Source organism: Galleria mellonella, unplaced genomic scaffold (genome assembly GCF_026898425.1).
Source record: "Galleria mellonella isolate WM207_F2 unplaced genomic scaffold, CSIRO_AGI_GalMel_v1 utg56, whole genome shotgun sequence".
NCBI lineage: Eukaryota > Metazoa > Arthropoda > Insecta > Lepidoptera > Pyralidae > Galleria > Galleria mellonella.
In genome coordinates, this window is record NW_026442117.1 from 2,893,015 (window position 1) to 2,908,929 (window position 15,915).

Consider the following 15,915-nt stretch of genomic DNA (forward strand, 5'->3'; position numbering starts at 1 on the left):
GGACGTTGTTCACGCTGCGAATTTTTATATTTTCCCATGGGAATGAGACATACTATAGTAAAAATGACCTAGTTAACTATTTTTTGATGGATGAAAATGATAACCCCGTCTGCGCTATCGATATACGCTGCTGGGGCACTACTAGTGAAGGATTATTGATGAGAATGGAAAAGGCAGGTCTGTTAACCCCTCATGATGAATGCGTTAGAAATTAAGCCCGATGGTCTCTAGGAATGATCGCTAAAAGGTCTACTTGTCAATATTAACAATCACTATCCCCCCATCCTGGTTAACTAGGTATATTTATTATTGAACTTGACTCCATATTTTACTACACCAAATGTTAAAATCAAATAGACAAATACAAATAGATGACCAAGTATTATTGTATAATTCGGGCACAGATATTGTTTAGAATATATATATATATATATATATATATATATATATATATATATATATATATATATATATATATATATATATATACCTAGATACCTAAATTTAAATAATGCTATATCCTAAAAGTAAATTATATGCGATGTACAGAAAATATTACGAAACAAATATTGAATTGATCAATAAAAAGTTGATTATTTTTTTTATGCAACAACCATTACATATAACTCTCAACGGAACCCTCCGTATGAGTTACCGACACCCGCTTGCCCGATTTTTTTTTTTGTCAAATTGGTATTAGTTACTGTGTACATATATACTATTGGAAATGTTATATCTGCAGAAACTTCTCGTGAACTCGATCGGCACCATTCTCGAATGGTCCGCGTCTTATTATAGCCGCTAATGTTATTCAGACAGCAAGCATTTACAGACGCGTCAATTATCACTCGGCTACCTCTTGAGGCATATCTTTTCATAATCTCAGAGAACAATCTTCGTTAGTTCAAAGCACAATGGCTGAAACACAGTCTAGTAATTATGATGTTCTACGAAATGAAAAGTATGGACGTTATTTAGTTGCGAATAAGGATTTGGATAGTGGAGAATTAATTTTCACGGATATGCCTTTTGCTGTTGGACCCAAACCAGGCAAGTACCAAAGCCCAGTTTCTCCAGTGAAAAAAAATGTTTCCGTTTTAAATTTACTATTCAAAGGCATTTAAAATATGAATACCTTGATAATTTTCGAAACATATTGGTGCATTTTGTGCTAGTGTTAATACAGATACTTGACTAGGTAGAAACTGCCACAGACAGTATAATCTATACTACTATTATTAATAATACTATACTAGACACGTTTCTTCCTTTTATGTACTTTATTTGGCAAAGGTTCCCAAAAAGCACGTCATGACACCTTGTTGAAAAGTAAACGCACCGCTACTGGCGCCAATGTTTACTCTTCATATATTTTCTTCTCCTTATATTACACAGTAGGATAAAAAAATATCTAAAACTATTATATTTTTGTCGTTGTGTATATATATTTTGATTTTGATATAGTGACAAATTAAGTACCAAACATATTAATATACCGCGAACTGTAGAAGTTTCAGAACCCCTAACTTTCATTTACTACAGAGTAAGGAGTAGGAAATAAAATGATATAATAATTATTTAATGTATTTTTTTTTGCAGACAGTCCACCTCTGTGTCTTGGGTGTTATGCTCCTATTGACAACAGCTTGTGTTCGCGGTGTGGTTGGCCTATATGTAGTCCGGAATGTGAAACAGCGGCATCTCATTTGAACGAGTGCGAAGTGTTTTCCGCTGCAAATGTACGATTCCAATCCGTAGAAGACTGGACCGCGAGCTCTCCCCAACTGGACTGCATCACACCACTCAGGTATGCGAGACAATTTTTTCACAACATACTCTCAATTTTCAAGTTAGAAAAAGTGGCTTTTTACAAACTTTTTAAAATTTGGTTACAAATTGCTCTGTATTGATAAATTGTTTATATATGCTTTTCGTTCCAATTTGCAAGACTATAAAACTTGATTATCAAAATATTTTTTGTCTAAATTGTGCAAAAATCACAAAACTTGTGAAAACTTAAACTTGTCTTGTGACTTGAATGTCTTGTCTTTAAAGACACTGACTTGACCTGCAAGTTGCAAGTCAAACGCTCTTTGCCTGCCTCTTTCTGGCAATTGTCCGGAACTGGAATTTATGATAACACTAAATAATATTCTCTCAGAAAATCTTCAAAACTGGAAGTAATTGAATAGAATGTGATAGTCGATAGTGGTAGTACAGTTCGTTAAAATTTCTAAGTTTAGAAGTGTGTGTCTCGCTGTCGACGTGTGGTTGTCCGGAACAAGAACCAACGATACTGACGTTTGATGCTAATCCAAGCCTGAAGCAAGGCCTTCAAATCACAGGAATCACGGGAATCTTCTATTTTTGGGATTATTATTACGAAAATTATAACAAATACAGATTTGTTGTTAGATATTTTTTCGCTGTTGTATACATGAGATAGAACGAGAGACCAATATCAATTTTTTAATATAATAATTTGATTATCTATCCTTACCTTTAATAATTTTTTTTCTAATTAAATTGAATTATCATAACGTATACTCGTACATATATACATAGGACAGGTCAATTGCATTTAGCCGTAGTTAATAGTGTACAATTTACAAACAAACAAATTATAAGTCTCGTCAATAATCCTTTTTCACACTGATAGATGGTAGCATAAGGATGATAGAAATTTGGGAAAAAAACAAGTATAAAATACAAACTACCACTATTGACCGATCCATCCCTTATCGTTGATAAGATTAGGTATTATCATCATCATCATTTTAGCCGTCATTCGTCCACTGCTGGGCATAAGCCTCCCCCATAAAATTGTCATAAAGAGCGGTCCTGAGCCACCTGCATCCATTGACTCCCTGCAACGCATTTCAGGTCGTCACTCCATCTAGTGGGGGGTCGTCCTACACTGCGTTTACCCGTACGTAGTCGCCACTAAAGAACCTTTCTTCCAAGGTGATAAGATAAGGTATAAAGCTTAATAATTTCGCATTATGTAATAAATAGGGTACTTCTAGCAAAAGAAAAGGATCCAGAAAAATGGCAGCAAGGGCTTGAACTGATGGAAACGCATACGGAAGCTAGGCAGCAGAAGCCTTCGTGGGCTGTGGACCAAGTCAACATAGCAGATTTCCTTGTTGATCATTGCAAACTTGGCAATAAATTTGACAAAGAATTGGTACAACGAGTCTGCGGTATTTTAGAGGTAATTATTTAGTATTTATATACATATATAAGAGATGTATTTAATCTCCCTCAGGAGATTACACATTGTTGACTCGATCCTTGGACACGCACATCCAGGTCATGCTTTTTACATTAATATCTTATAGTGGCTTTCTTCTCACTTATAAATGTTGGTATATTAATATGAGACCTACTTATTTAGATAAATTCCGTGGAAATACCATCGCGAGGCGGATTTAGCATCAGAGCCGTATACCCACGGCTGGCAATCGCTGCTCACAGTTGTGTACCGAACATCGTCCACACTATACTTTACAATGACTACCAGTAAGTGGATTTTAATTTTAATTTTCCTGTCTCACATTTAATAGGGCTTTGTGAAATAAATAAATCATCACCACTATAAGTTGGTGCCTACAACCGTCTGTCTGTTGCAAAATGTGATCAAAACAGCGTATAGAATTATTTTATTGAACTAGGTGTTATTTTGCGAAAGTGCATATCACTGGTTAGTCGATTCCAATTATTTTGTATCATTTCGCTACCTAGTAGTAGTATGTGTGCGACTGTCAACCATAATCAAATGCTGAGAGTCGCACGCAAAGGTACTATGCGGTATTAAATACGAGGTTTGTCCGGAAAGTACGTATAAAAGTTTTTAAAAATTTTATTTTACAATTATTCAGGTAAATCAATTTTATCCCCTTCAAAGTACTCCCCCTGTGACATAATGCACTTGTGCCAACGCCGTTTCCACTGTGAGAAGGCTCCTTGAAAGTCCTCTGGTTGTAGGTTTCTCAGCTGCCCCGTCGTAGCTTTTTTTATCTCATTTATGTCCCCCAAATGCCGCCCCCGAAGTACCAATTTGGTTTTTGGGAACAAGAAGAAGTCACACGGGGCCAAATCCGGCGAATAGGGGGGTGTTCGGTCACCGTAATGGAATTTTTACTCAAAAACTCACGGACAACAAGAGAGGTGTGGGCAGGGGAATTGTCGTGGTGAAGAATCCAACGCCCCTCTCGCGCCAATTCTGGACGAACTCGTGCCACACGAGCTTTGAGGCGTCTGAGCACATCGACGTAGAATTTTCCATCAACTGTCTGGCCTGGAGGGACGAATTCTTGATGGACAATCCCCCGAACATCGAAAAAAACAATCAACATTGTCTCGGCCCTCTCTGAATCTTTTTAGCCACTTGTGGACGGTTGGTTCCTTCACAGCATCATCCCCATAAACTGTTCTGAGATCGGCAAAAATTTCACGGCCATTCTTGCCGAGTTTCGAGAGAAACTTGATTACGACGCGCTGCTCTTCAACGGAAGCGGGCTCCATGCCGACGGGGTTTCGTTAAGAGGTAACTTCACAGATGGCGTGACAAGCCAGTTCGCACCGCACGGCGGTCAGACCAGAACTGAAGCATTGTTAGGGACATAAGGAAGGGGTCCTGCGCTTACCTGGCCTCCCCACTCCTCTTTCTCGCATTCCAGAACACTTTTATACGAACTTTCCGGACAGACCTCGTAGAGTAATTGGAATCGACTAACCAGTTAAGAGATTTGTTTTAACAAATGATAACTCAGTGTTTAGAATACAAACATAATTATTATGTTTAATTTACACTTCATCATCTAACATAACGTAACGGAACTTATGTGGTGGCGCGGGCAACACGCCCGGGAGCTGTGTTTGTCAAAATTCTTGTGGTGGGCTTTCATGTCCGACTAGATCGATACTAGTTCACTTTTTACTTTTCAATTTTTAGTTTACTTAGTTCACTGATCTAATCAGTAGATTATTTTGCTCATCCACTATATGTTTACAATATTAATGTGAACGCATGAGAGGTACTGTGGGTATCACAATGTATTCTGTTGTCTTTTACTGCTAACTATCAAGAGGCCGTCAGAGGGCGTCACTTGCTTTACCATATATATATACATATATTCTAAAAACACTATAACCAATTCTTTCTTTTTTCTTATGCTAGGGTACAAGTAAGAGCTGCAGTGCCAATCAAATCGGGAGAAACTCTTCACCTATGCTACACGCACGCGCTGTCCCCAACACCCATCCGCAGAGAGTACCTACTAGAGTCTAAATTTTTCAACTGTGAGTGTGCGCGCTGTGCTGATCCCACCGAACTGGGCACACACCTTAGTACGCTGAAGTGCAATAAGTGTGATAATGGTGTTATACTGTCCACTAATCCTCTAGGTAAGTTATCAGCGGCTATTATAAACATTGTCGTGTTATTTAGTGTCGATATTTTATTAAATACGTAATTAGGGCTCGATGGTTTCGTCTATTGATAAGTGAAAACAAAACATTGTTATCAGTTCAATATTATGAGACTAATATTCCCATCGTAATAGTAACAGAGAGGACGAAAGGGATTTTTATTCCACAAGATCAAACCACCTCCTACCAAAAGGAGACTTTGTACAAAAGTCGTTTGCTTGGGCACCTCTGTCCCATTCGTGTTTTTACCGTGAAGCAGTTGTTTGCATGGCTGTGTTTCGGTTTGGAGGGTGAGATATGGTAGTGAATTTACAAGGTACAGAGTATGCTCCTGAATCCTCAGGAATGACAACGCATGGGAGGTATCATGGGCGAAACATTATACTCTGTTATGTCCATGGTACTGCTCATGTCTATAAGCGACGGTTACCACTTTCCATCAAGCGGGCCGTCAGCTTGTTTGCCATTCTAAGTTGCATAAAAAGCCCTTTTGAAGCTACTTAAAAAAACCACCATCATTCTCGACAAAATTATGAGTAGATAACGTTTATTAAATTGATGAATATATTAATTAATATATACACTTTAAAATGAGACTATTATATCATTTCTCTATATTGATTTCTCGATTCTGCCAGATAACGATGCCCCGTGGAAGTGCACGGAGAAAAATTGTGAGTTCAAAACATCCGGAGCAGCGGTACGTAAGATGTTGGCCGTAGTGCAGGCGGAGGCCGATCAGCTAGATGTGTTGGAACCCAATGCGCAGGCCATCGAGCAACGGGAGGCCTTCATCAACAAGGTACGAGGTTTGTCCGGAAAGTACGTATAAAAGTTTTTTAAAAATTTTATTTTACAATTATTCAGGTAAATCAATTTTATCCCCTTCAAAGTACTCCCCCTGTGACATAATGCACTTGTGCCAACGCCGTTTCCACTGTGAGAAGGCTCCTTGAAAGTCCTCTGGTTGTAGGTTTCTCAGCTGCCCCGTCGTAGCTTTTTTTATCTCATTTATGTCCCCCAAATGCCGCCCCCGAAGTACCAATTTGGTTTTTGGGAACAAGAAGAAGTCACACGGGGCCAAATCCGGCGAATAGGGGGGGTGTTCGGTCACCGTAATGGAATTTTTACTCAAAAACTCACGGACAACAAGAGAGGTGTGGGCAGGGGCATTGTCGTGGTGAAGAATCCAACGCCCCTCTCGCGCCAATTCTGGACGAACTCGTGCCACACGAGCTTTGAGGCGTCTGAGCACATCGACGTAGAATTTTCCATCAACTGTCTGGCCTGGAGGGACGAATTCTTGATGGACAATCCCCCGAACATCGAAAAAAACAATCAACATTGTCTTGACATTTGAGCGGGATTTTCTTGATTTTTTTGTTCGTGGTTCCCCGGATGTCTTATCGAATTAGATCGGCAAAAATTTCACGGCCATTCTTGCCGAGTTTCGAGAGAAACTTGATTACGACGCGCTGCTCTTCAACGGAAGCGGGCTCCATGCCGACGGGGTTTCGTTAAGAGGTAACTTCACAGATGGCGTGACAAGCCAGTTCGCACCGCACGGCGGTCAGACCAGAACTGAAGCATTGTTAGGGACATAAGGAAGGGGTCCTGCGCTTACCTGGCCTCCCCACTCCTCTTTCTCGCATTCCAGAACACTTTTATACGAACTTTCCGGACAGACCTCGTACATGAAATTTTTAAACCTTTTCACCGTTTAACTTCGTACTTATCAATTCCCGCGCGTTTAACAGTCGAATTCAAATCGGCAATGAAAAAAAAAAAGTAAACATACCTACAAATTGTTTCTTTGATAAGTCCAACAAAGGCGGTACAGACACAAAGATATTTGGGTACTTAATGTTTTTGACGTGATTGAAGTCGGTCGGTTCCTTCCTTTAAGTACTATACCAGTTATCTAATACCCATAATTAAGGGGGAAATGGATTGTTACTAATACGGACTACCAGTTCCAATGCTAGGAATACACCCTATCCGGTCGACCTTCACGTGGTATCCCCTGGAAACCATCGTGCTGAATTCCTGGTGTATTCATCACGGTGGGCTAGTTGACCTGCCTTCATTCTCATCTATCTTCGTTCACTGGTGTCTCGCCAGCGTATACCGTTAGCGCAGGCGGGGTTACTATTCCATTATCATTCATTGAAAAAAAAAAATACCCATAATCTCTGCTTAGTTTGGAACATAATATCGCTGTGTGGTATGTCCAAGAGATTAATTTATTTAATGCTCTTATTTGATTTTTTATGTATGTTTTTTTATTTTATTAAATATAAAATTAGTCCAATTTTTTATTTGTCGTAATTTCAGTACAAATCTGTATTCCACCCGCGGCATTCGTTACTGTTGTCCATCAAGCAGGCGCTAGGACAATTGTACGGCCGAGTGGAGGGCTATAATATCGACGAGTTGCCAGATCTAATGCTAGAACGAAAGGCAGAATTCTGCCGGCTCGTATTGAAGACACTTGATGTCATCATGCCAGGAGAAAGTAGAATGAGAGGTAAAGTATAATATCAAATACAAGTTTGTTTCAGTATTACTTAATGGACAATCGATATTTCTTTTATGGAAATGTTCTCTCAGTCGAACAATGATTCAAATGAAAGATTTTCATGTTTATTGTATATTCATTAATCACTATATCTTCATTATTTCAGAAGTGATTTTGGTGCTTTTATTAATCGATAGTTTTTCTTTCATATTATACAAATCACTATTTTCTTCTGTTAATAATTAAACTATGTTATATTAAACTCTTAAAAAAAATAATAGATTTCTAATATCGGCGCAAAGGACACGATATCTTCTATGCTATGAACCGATTTTCATTATATTTTAGCTATTAATAGTATTTATTTCCGTTGGTTGCATGATACGAGATACCTACTTCCATCACACCTGAAGTTTTTTTTTTTAATTCAATAACAAATTATTTCAGGTATGGTACTTTACGAGCTCCATGCTCCAATAATGTTCATGGCAAGAAACGAATTCAGTGCAGGTGTTATAACACAAGAAAAATTAAAAGACAGATTGCAAGAACCCATAAAGTGTCTGGCTGATGCGGCCAGAATCCTAATGCGTGAGGATCCACAAAGTCCAGAAGGAATCACAGGACAGATAGCCTATCAGTCTATGGAGCAACTAAAAGCTAGCTTAGATAGTTTGTAATTAACATGTACCAATCTCTTTTCAATAATGTCCCTTACATTAAAGTTAAAAGATGTAAAAGTATTATATAGTAATTATAGAAACTTATTAACGACGTCGTTAAATTAGACATTTTACAAGTCAATAATAATTTTAACTTTACACCATACCATATATACTCCCTAACAAAACTATATTCATTTCAGTTTTTTTTTTTTTTTTTTATTCTTGTAAACCCATCTTATTCTGGCTCAAACGAGCATTAGATAAGATCTAATATAATGCAATAAGACATCATTGTTTCTGTTAGGAGTATGAGTTGTAGATATACGACCTAATTATCTGTGTCTATCGATGACAATGTTCGTTGCTAAGCATCTTGTTGATTGTAACATTTTATTCTGCTTATTATACGTATTATAATATTTAATATCGCTTTCCGTTCTCCACTTTAATATGGTAGCAGAGCAAATAATAACGATATAAAATGGCCTCCTATGGAAAAATAGAACAATTAAATAAAGATAACTATGACACTTGGGCCTTACAAGCAAAAGCAGTCCTTGTTAAACAAAAGCTATGGAAATACGTAGTAACTCCAGACATAGAATATGAGGATCCTAAAATTAAAGAAGAAGACTTGCTAGCGCAGTCAGAACTCATTCTATTGATGTCTGCAGCAGAAATAAAACTAATAAAAAAATGTGAAACTGCACATGAAATGTGGCAAAAGCTCAATGATATATATTCGAGCAAAGGTCCGGCAAGAAAAGCTAGTCTATTAAAACAACTAATTCTAAGTAGATTACAAAATGACGATGATATACGTGAACATTTAAATAAGTTTATGGATATAGTTGAAAAGTTAAATCAAATGGATATAAGTATTCATGACGATTTACTTTCAGTTATGATGCTATACACCTTGCCGCCAGACTATGAAAATTTTAGAGTAGCGATAGAATCGAGAGACACGTTACCTAAACCTGAGGATCTTAAGATCAAAATTATTGAAGAATCGGAAGCGAGAAAACATTTATCCTCTCAAGATGCAAGCACAAGTAATGAAGAAGTTTATTATGCTTTTTGCAAGATATGTAAGAAAAAAGGACATAATACTAAAAACTGTAAAAAGAAGTCATCATACTACAAAAATAAGACGAATATAAAATCAAGTCATGATAGCAAAGACGTAAATAAAAATAATATTGCGATTTGTCTATATATATCTAAGGAAGAAAACAAAAATGAATGGATCATAGATAGCGGATGCACTTCACATATGTCTTATGAAAGAAATATATTTCAAAATTTAGAAAACACTTGCAAAACGTTAAAATTAGCGTCTAACGATGGTGCTGCTGAAATAAAAGGACAAGGTTTAGTATGTTTACAATTAAATGAACCTGGAAAGAAAGGAGAAATTAAATTATGTGACACATTATATGTACCAGATTTGTCACTGAATCTGTTATCTGTTGGTAAGATTACCGAAAATGGGTGTACTGTACTCTTTACAAAAAATAAGGCAGTAGTTACTCACAAAGATGAAGGTGTGATTTTGAAAGCACATAGAAAAGCCGATGGCTTATACTATGTTGATGCCAAACTAAATAAATCTCAAACATGTTATTACACAGATCAAAGCAAAATTCATCACTGGCACAGGAAACTTGGTCATATGAATGAAAATGACATGAAGTTTGCTTTAAGAAATAAAAGCCTAAAAGGTTTAGAATTTGGTTTAAACGAGAAACTTGGAGATTGTGAAATTTGTATTCAAGCCAAAATAAAAAGACTACCATCTAAAGCTAATACTGTTCCTCGTACTACACAACGATTAGAAATCATACATACTGACGTTTGTGGACCGATGAAGTCTGAAACTTATGCAGGTAACAAATACTTTGTTACTTTCATCGATGATCTTACTCGGTATAGTCGTGTATATTGTATCAAAAAGAAAAGTGAAGTATTAGACAAATTTATGGAATTTAAATCTGAGATGGAAAATTATACTGGCAATAAAATAAAATGTCTTCAGTCAGACAATGGCTTAGAGTACTGTAATAATGAATTTGAAATGTTTTTAAAGAAGAATGGTATAACAAGACGATTAACAGCTCCATACACTCCTCACCAAAATGGTATAGCTGAAAGAAAGAATAGAACCCTTTTAGAAAAAGCTAGATGTTTAATGATAGAATCTGGAGCACCGATGACTCTATGGGGTGAAGCTATATGTACAGCGAACTACATTTCGAATAGAAGTATAAATAAAAGTATTGACAACTTGACACCGTTTGAAAAATGGGTCGGAAGAAAACCGTCTTTAAATCATTTTAATGTATTCGGAATAAAAGCGTACATGCTTCTTAAAAATAAACAAAACAGAAACAAATTTGAAACAAAAGCCATTCCTGGCATGTTTGCAGGATATTCTGAACGATCAAAAGCTTTTAAAATTTGGGTACCTACAAAAGGTAAAATTATGATTTCAAAAGATGTGAAATTTGTTGATAAATTTTTCTATAAAGAAAACTTTAATTCAAATAAATTAGCAAATAAATCAAGTACAATTGGTTATGTAGATCTGCTCTTTGATAATATTGAAAAACTAGAAGAGAGAGATAAAAAACAAACTATAATCAATGAAAAGAACATTGACCCAAATGAAACTGAAAGCGAATATGATTCAATTAATAATGATTTTGAGACAGATGATGAAAGAAATATCCAGATGATAGAAGAAACAAGACCTTTTGAAAGCCAAGCTACAAATGATGAAGAGACACATGAAGAAGTTCAAACAGAAGTTAAACGGTCAACGAAATCGTAATTATTTACGAGCACCTACAAGATTTGATGACTTTGTAATGACTGCTTCAGGAGAGATAAAGAACTCACAAAAGCACCTAAAACCTATAATAAATCATATCAAGCGCAAGCATTTTTGTGTCAGTGAATGTGCAAAGGACAAGCATCCAGGTACAGATTAGTAAAGCATGTCTCATTTGAACATCAACAAGCGGACACATTTACAAAGCTACTCTACAGACCAAGATTAGAATAACTGCCATTACGCATTGGAATGAGTAGCAGCAGCTATAAAAAGTAGACGGGATGTTAGGAGTATGAGTTGTAGATATACGACCTAATTATCTGTGTCTATCGATGACAATGTTCGTTGCTAAGCATCTTGTTGATTGTAACATTTTATTCTGCTTATTATACGTATTATAATATTTAATATCGCTTTCCGTTCTCCACTTTAATAGTTTCAAGATATTTTACAGGAGTATTCAATGTTTAAATAGTAAATTGTTGCATTTTAATTCAAAAGACAGCTATTATAATCATGATCTCTGTACATTTTATTTTTATTGGCTTATTTTTCATTAAATATATTCTGATTATACAGTTACAGGATCTTTTATTTATATTTAACAATACATAATGTCCTTCTAAAAACAGTATATATCTAAGTATTTTAAGAGGGTTGAGCAAATATTCTCAATATTAGGGATCCTCTGATTTTAATTACATAATAATAAAAACAAATAATTTTAATCACCGTTTGTATGAATGCACTCAACAATATGTTTAAAAATATAAACACAAAACAATAATTATCGCTGACAATTTTCTTTAATCGAAGCACGTTCAAAATGACTGCATGAATGACATAACAACGTGCTTGTACTGTCAACACTGAAAAAAGTTTTAATTTGACAGCACAATCCCCATCTTATAAAAAGTTTGAATTTGACACAAAACCCCCATTAATATATATATATATATATATATATATATATATATATATATATATATATATATATATATATATATATATATATATATATATATATCAATTTAAACAATTTATATAATTTACAAAATTCAACAACAATTGGTAACTGGATTCATTTAAAAAAAGGAATAATTGTTCTACTTACTGAACAATTATTATTTAATCTGAAGTAAATAGAAAAGAAATAAAACAGTTGATATAAACAAATATAATATTTATTACAAAATTACATCATTACCTAAAATCTAATTTTCTTTACTTTTTTAGTTGTCTCCAGAGAACTTGCCGTATTATTTCCTTGTGATCCAATACCTTCTACATCATTTACACTATCTAAAGTTTGGAGTTTAATAGATTTTTCCTCTTTCTTATCCATTACCTAGAATTAAATCAGTAGAATTATAGTACTATATAATAGAATATAATACTATAGTTTGTACATATTTTGCAGTAAAAAAAATATTGTAGAAAAATGTTTAAAAAATTATATATATATTCTTTATTGCACTTGTAAGTTACATATAAAATAATGTATTTATGAATATTGTGAGCAAGGGTGGACTTATCTCTGACAGAGATCTCTTCCAGTCAACCCAGTACAGTAAGAAAGCATTTCGTTAGCAGGCAGATGAAGTGCTACAAATATTAATACATAAACAAATATACAGTTAAATAAAATATTAAAATATATAATAAAATATTACATATATACATACACTATACATATAATATCTACTTACTTACATAATAAATGTTAAAACAAATGAATATACTACTAAAATTGAAAGTAATTGGAATATGTTATTACAAATTATTACATATGGATAAAAAATATAAACTGGCTTAATTTAAAATTTTACAATAGAAGTCAATACAGAGAAAAAATATTATTAATAGACTGAAACTTACAGTAGGGCAATCCTTTCTTAAATGTGTGACATCACCACATAATTTACAGCTGCCTCCATTCGGATATAAACCTTTTGGATTATCAGGGCACTGTCTTGCTATATGGCCCTGGAAATTTAACGTTGAATATTAGAATTTAATTATAACTGAGGAGGAAAAAAGTTCTCGACTCGTGATCCTGTGCAAGCAAGTATAGTATGGTTTTTTTATGGACGGTACACCTGCGCTAACAGTATACACTGGCAGGGCACCAATGAAAGATGATAGGTAGCAATAGGACTGAAAGTTCACATTACTAACTATCTCCTCCCCCCTAGTATAGTGGGGGGTGACCCCTCATGAGATAGAGTGTGCTGATCTCAAGTATTGCAGGGAGTCACTGGAAGTAAATAATGAAGGATCATACTTTATGGCATAATATATGTATTTTCCTTTGTTCAGCAATAGACATTGAGTTTTTGTCATAGGTGAAAATTAAATGATAACACTGACTACAGTATCTGTATACACTAGCATGGAACCAGAGTGAGGCAGAGCACTCATTATGATAATTTTGATTTTCAAGGAGAAATAAGGAGGTATTAAACCCTTATTGGCCTTCTTGGCAATCTATGGGGGAGGCTTACATCCAGCAGTGGAGGGATAATAGCTGAAATGATTATATTACAAATACAAACTTACTGGCTCTTTACATATGAAGCATGTTGCAAATCTGAATTCTTTATCCCTTTGCACTTTGCATTCAAACTGCCTGTGTTCTGTTGAGCCACATTTAAAACAAACCCCTTCAGGAGCATCAACACCTGGTATTTTTGATTTTAAGTCTGGACAATCAGACAAGTTGTGTCCTCCTTTTCTACAATTATAACAAACTTCTCTCTTTAATCTTGCCAGAGCTTTCTCTGCTCGCCTCCTTTCCAACTTCATAGTTCTCTGTATTTCACTCTTTGGTATACCTTTTTGCAACATGTTAGCTTTAAGTTCATGTAGACGCTCAGCATCTTTTTTCATAACAGGGAATCCATCAACTCTAACCAATTCCACCTCCTTACCATTGATGATAAGTTGAAAACTGTTATCATTAATATCTTTGCGTCTAACAACTTTGCCATTCACTAATGTTTTATTTTTCTTCTTATGTTTAGGAGGCTGCTTGGGTGTATTATTACCTTTCTTTTCTTCTGTTTGCAATTTTTGGTTGTTATCTAGTGGATTTGAACTAGGAATAGTTGTCTGGTTTGTTTTGTTTTTCTTATTCTTTTTTTTCTTTTTTACTGCAAGTGTTTCCTGTCCAGAAGAGTTATTAACAGTCTCCTCAAGTATTTCTTTGTCAGTGTCAGTTTCTTTATTTTCATTGTGAATCTGTGTTAAATTCTTCTTTTTTATCTTTTCTTTCTGAATTGGTAAGTCGGATACTACAATATTATTTGAACTATATGCAATAATTTTATCATTATTTTCAGTTATTTGTTTACTTTTGTTCTTCTTTTTTTTCTTAGTTGGTGATTGTGTACTTTGTCCTTCTTGTGTCTCTGGAAAATCACACCATATGGCTTTACGTTTTTGAGTCTTTTGCTCTTTTAAAAAGTTTTCATAATTTTGTATCCTTTGTTTTTCAGCCTGGAATAGAAATTTAGCCAAATGTAAAGTAGTCATCTTTATGCTATGTATTCAGTCCACCATAGCTCTTAATATTATTTGCTAATTATCATATTTAAACAGATATGAAAGAAAATTTTATACATGGGTAGATTATATTATAGAATAAAATTAAAATTTTTCATTTTATGTGGTTAAAAGCGCATCTTACAATTAATAATGAATAATTTAAGAGTAGCATAGACCACAATACATATAATGAAAATACAAAAAAATATATATAATGATAGTGTCAGACAAAATTAACATGCACGAAAATGATAGTTCTATATTGAATGATATATATGAAGCAAATATAACAATTACCTCCTCTATTTTTTTATATTCATCTTTTTCTTTTTTCGTACGCAGTAGCTGTTCCTTCATAACCTCCCAGGGCGTGCTATCTTCCGGAGCTTTTTCATTTGAAGCTTTAGAACCTTTACTACGAGCAAATCTCGTCATATTTATTAAAAATTAAAGGAAGTAGCAAAGAAAGGATTAAATTAGGATTTATAATATTTTAATTTTTATATTTATACCGCAATGCTTTTTATGACATAAATACAAAAGATAATTAAAAATACAGATTACAGCAAACATTACAGAAACTATATCTAAAGAAGAATATAAATACAGTAGGGCAGTGACAGTTGACAGCTGTCAAATACCACTATAACCATAGACTCAGTACAACGTACTACGTTATAATTTAAGATTATAACAAATATCACTTATCTACTTACATCACTAAGGGGTTGGAAAGGGATTGTTAGTAATGCGAACTATTAGTCCCATTGCTAGCAATATACCCTGTCAAGTTGATCTCCATGTGATCCCCCCTGGAAACCACCGTACTGAATTCCAGGTATATTTTTCACGATGGGCTAACTGACCTGCCTTCTCATCCTCGACTATCATCTCTCACTGGTGCCCTACAAACGTAT

At 34.8% G+C, this 15,915-nt stretch overlaps 2 protein-coding genes across 2 annotated transcripts; one reads left to right on the forward strand and one right to left on the reverse strand.

Moving 5' to 3' along the window:
* The first annotated feature begins 767 nt into the window (after positions 1-767).
* On the forward strand, positions 768-9,061 carry LOC113513575 (SET domain-containing protein SmydA-8). Its single transcript, XM_052899184.1, has 8 exons — positions 768-1,054; positions 1,604-1,807; positions 3,016-3,214; positions 3,398-3,522; positions 5,183-5,409; positions 6,072-6,235; positions 7,768-7,960; positions 8,399-9,061. Exons 1-8 carry the CDS (start codon positions 915-917, stop codon positions 8,629-8,631), a joined length of 1,485 nt encoding a protein of 494 aa, XP_052755144.1. The 5' UTR covers positions 768-914; the 3' UTR covers positions 8,632-9,061.
* Positions 9,062-12,620: 3,559 nt separating this feature from the next.
* LOC113516183 (MATH and LRR domain-containing protein PFE0570w-like) lies at positions 12,621-15,574 on the reverse strand. Its single transcript, XM_052899055.1, has 4 exons — positions 15,296-15,574; positions 14,012-14,950; positions 13,331-13,438; positions 12,621-12,800 (listed from the first exon to the last, which is right to left on the reverse strand). Exons 1-4 carry the CDS (start codon positions 15,431-15,433, stop codon positions 12,660-12,662), a joined length of 1,326 nt encoding a protein of 441 aa, XP_052755015.1. The 5' UTR covers positions 15,434-15,574; the 3' UTR covers positions 12,621-12,659.
* Positions 15,575-15,915: the final 341 nt, after the last annotated feature.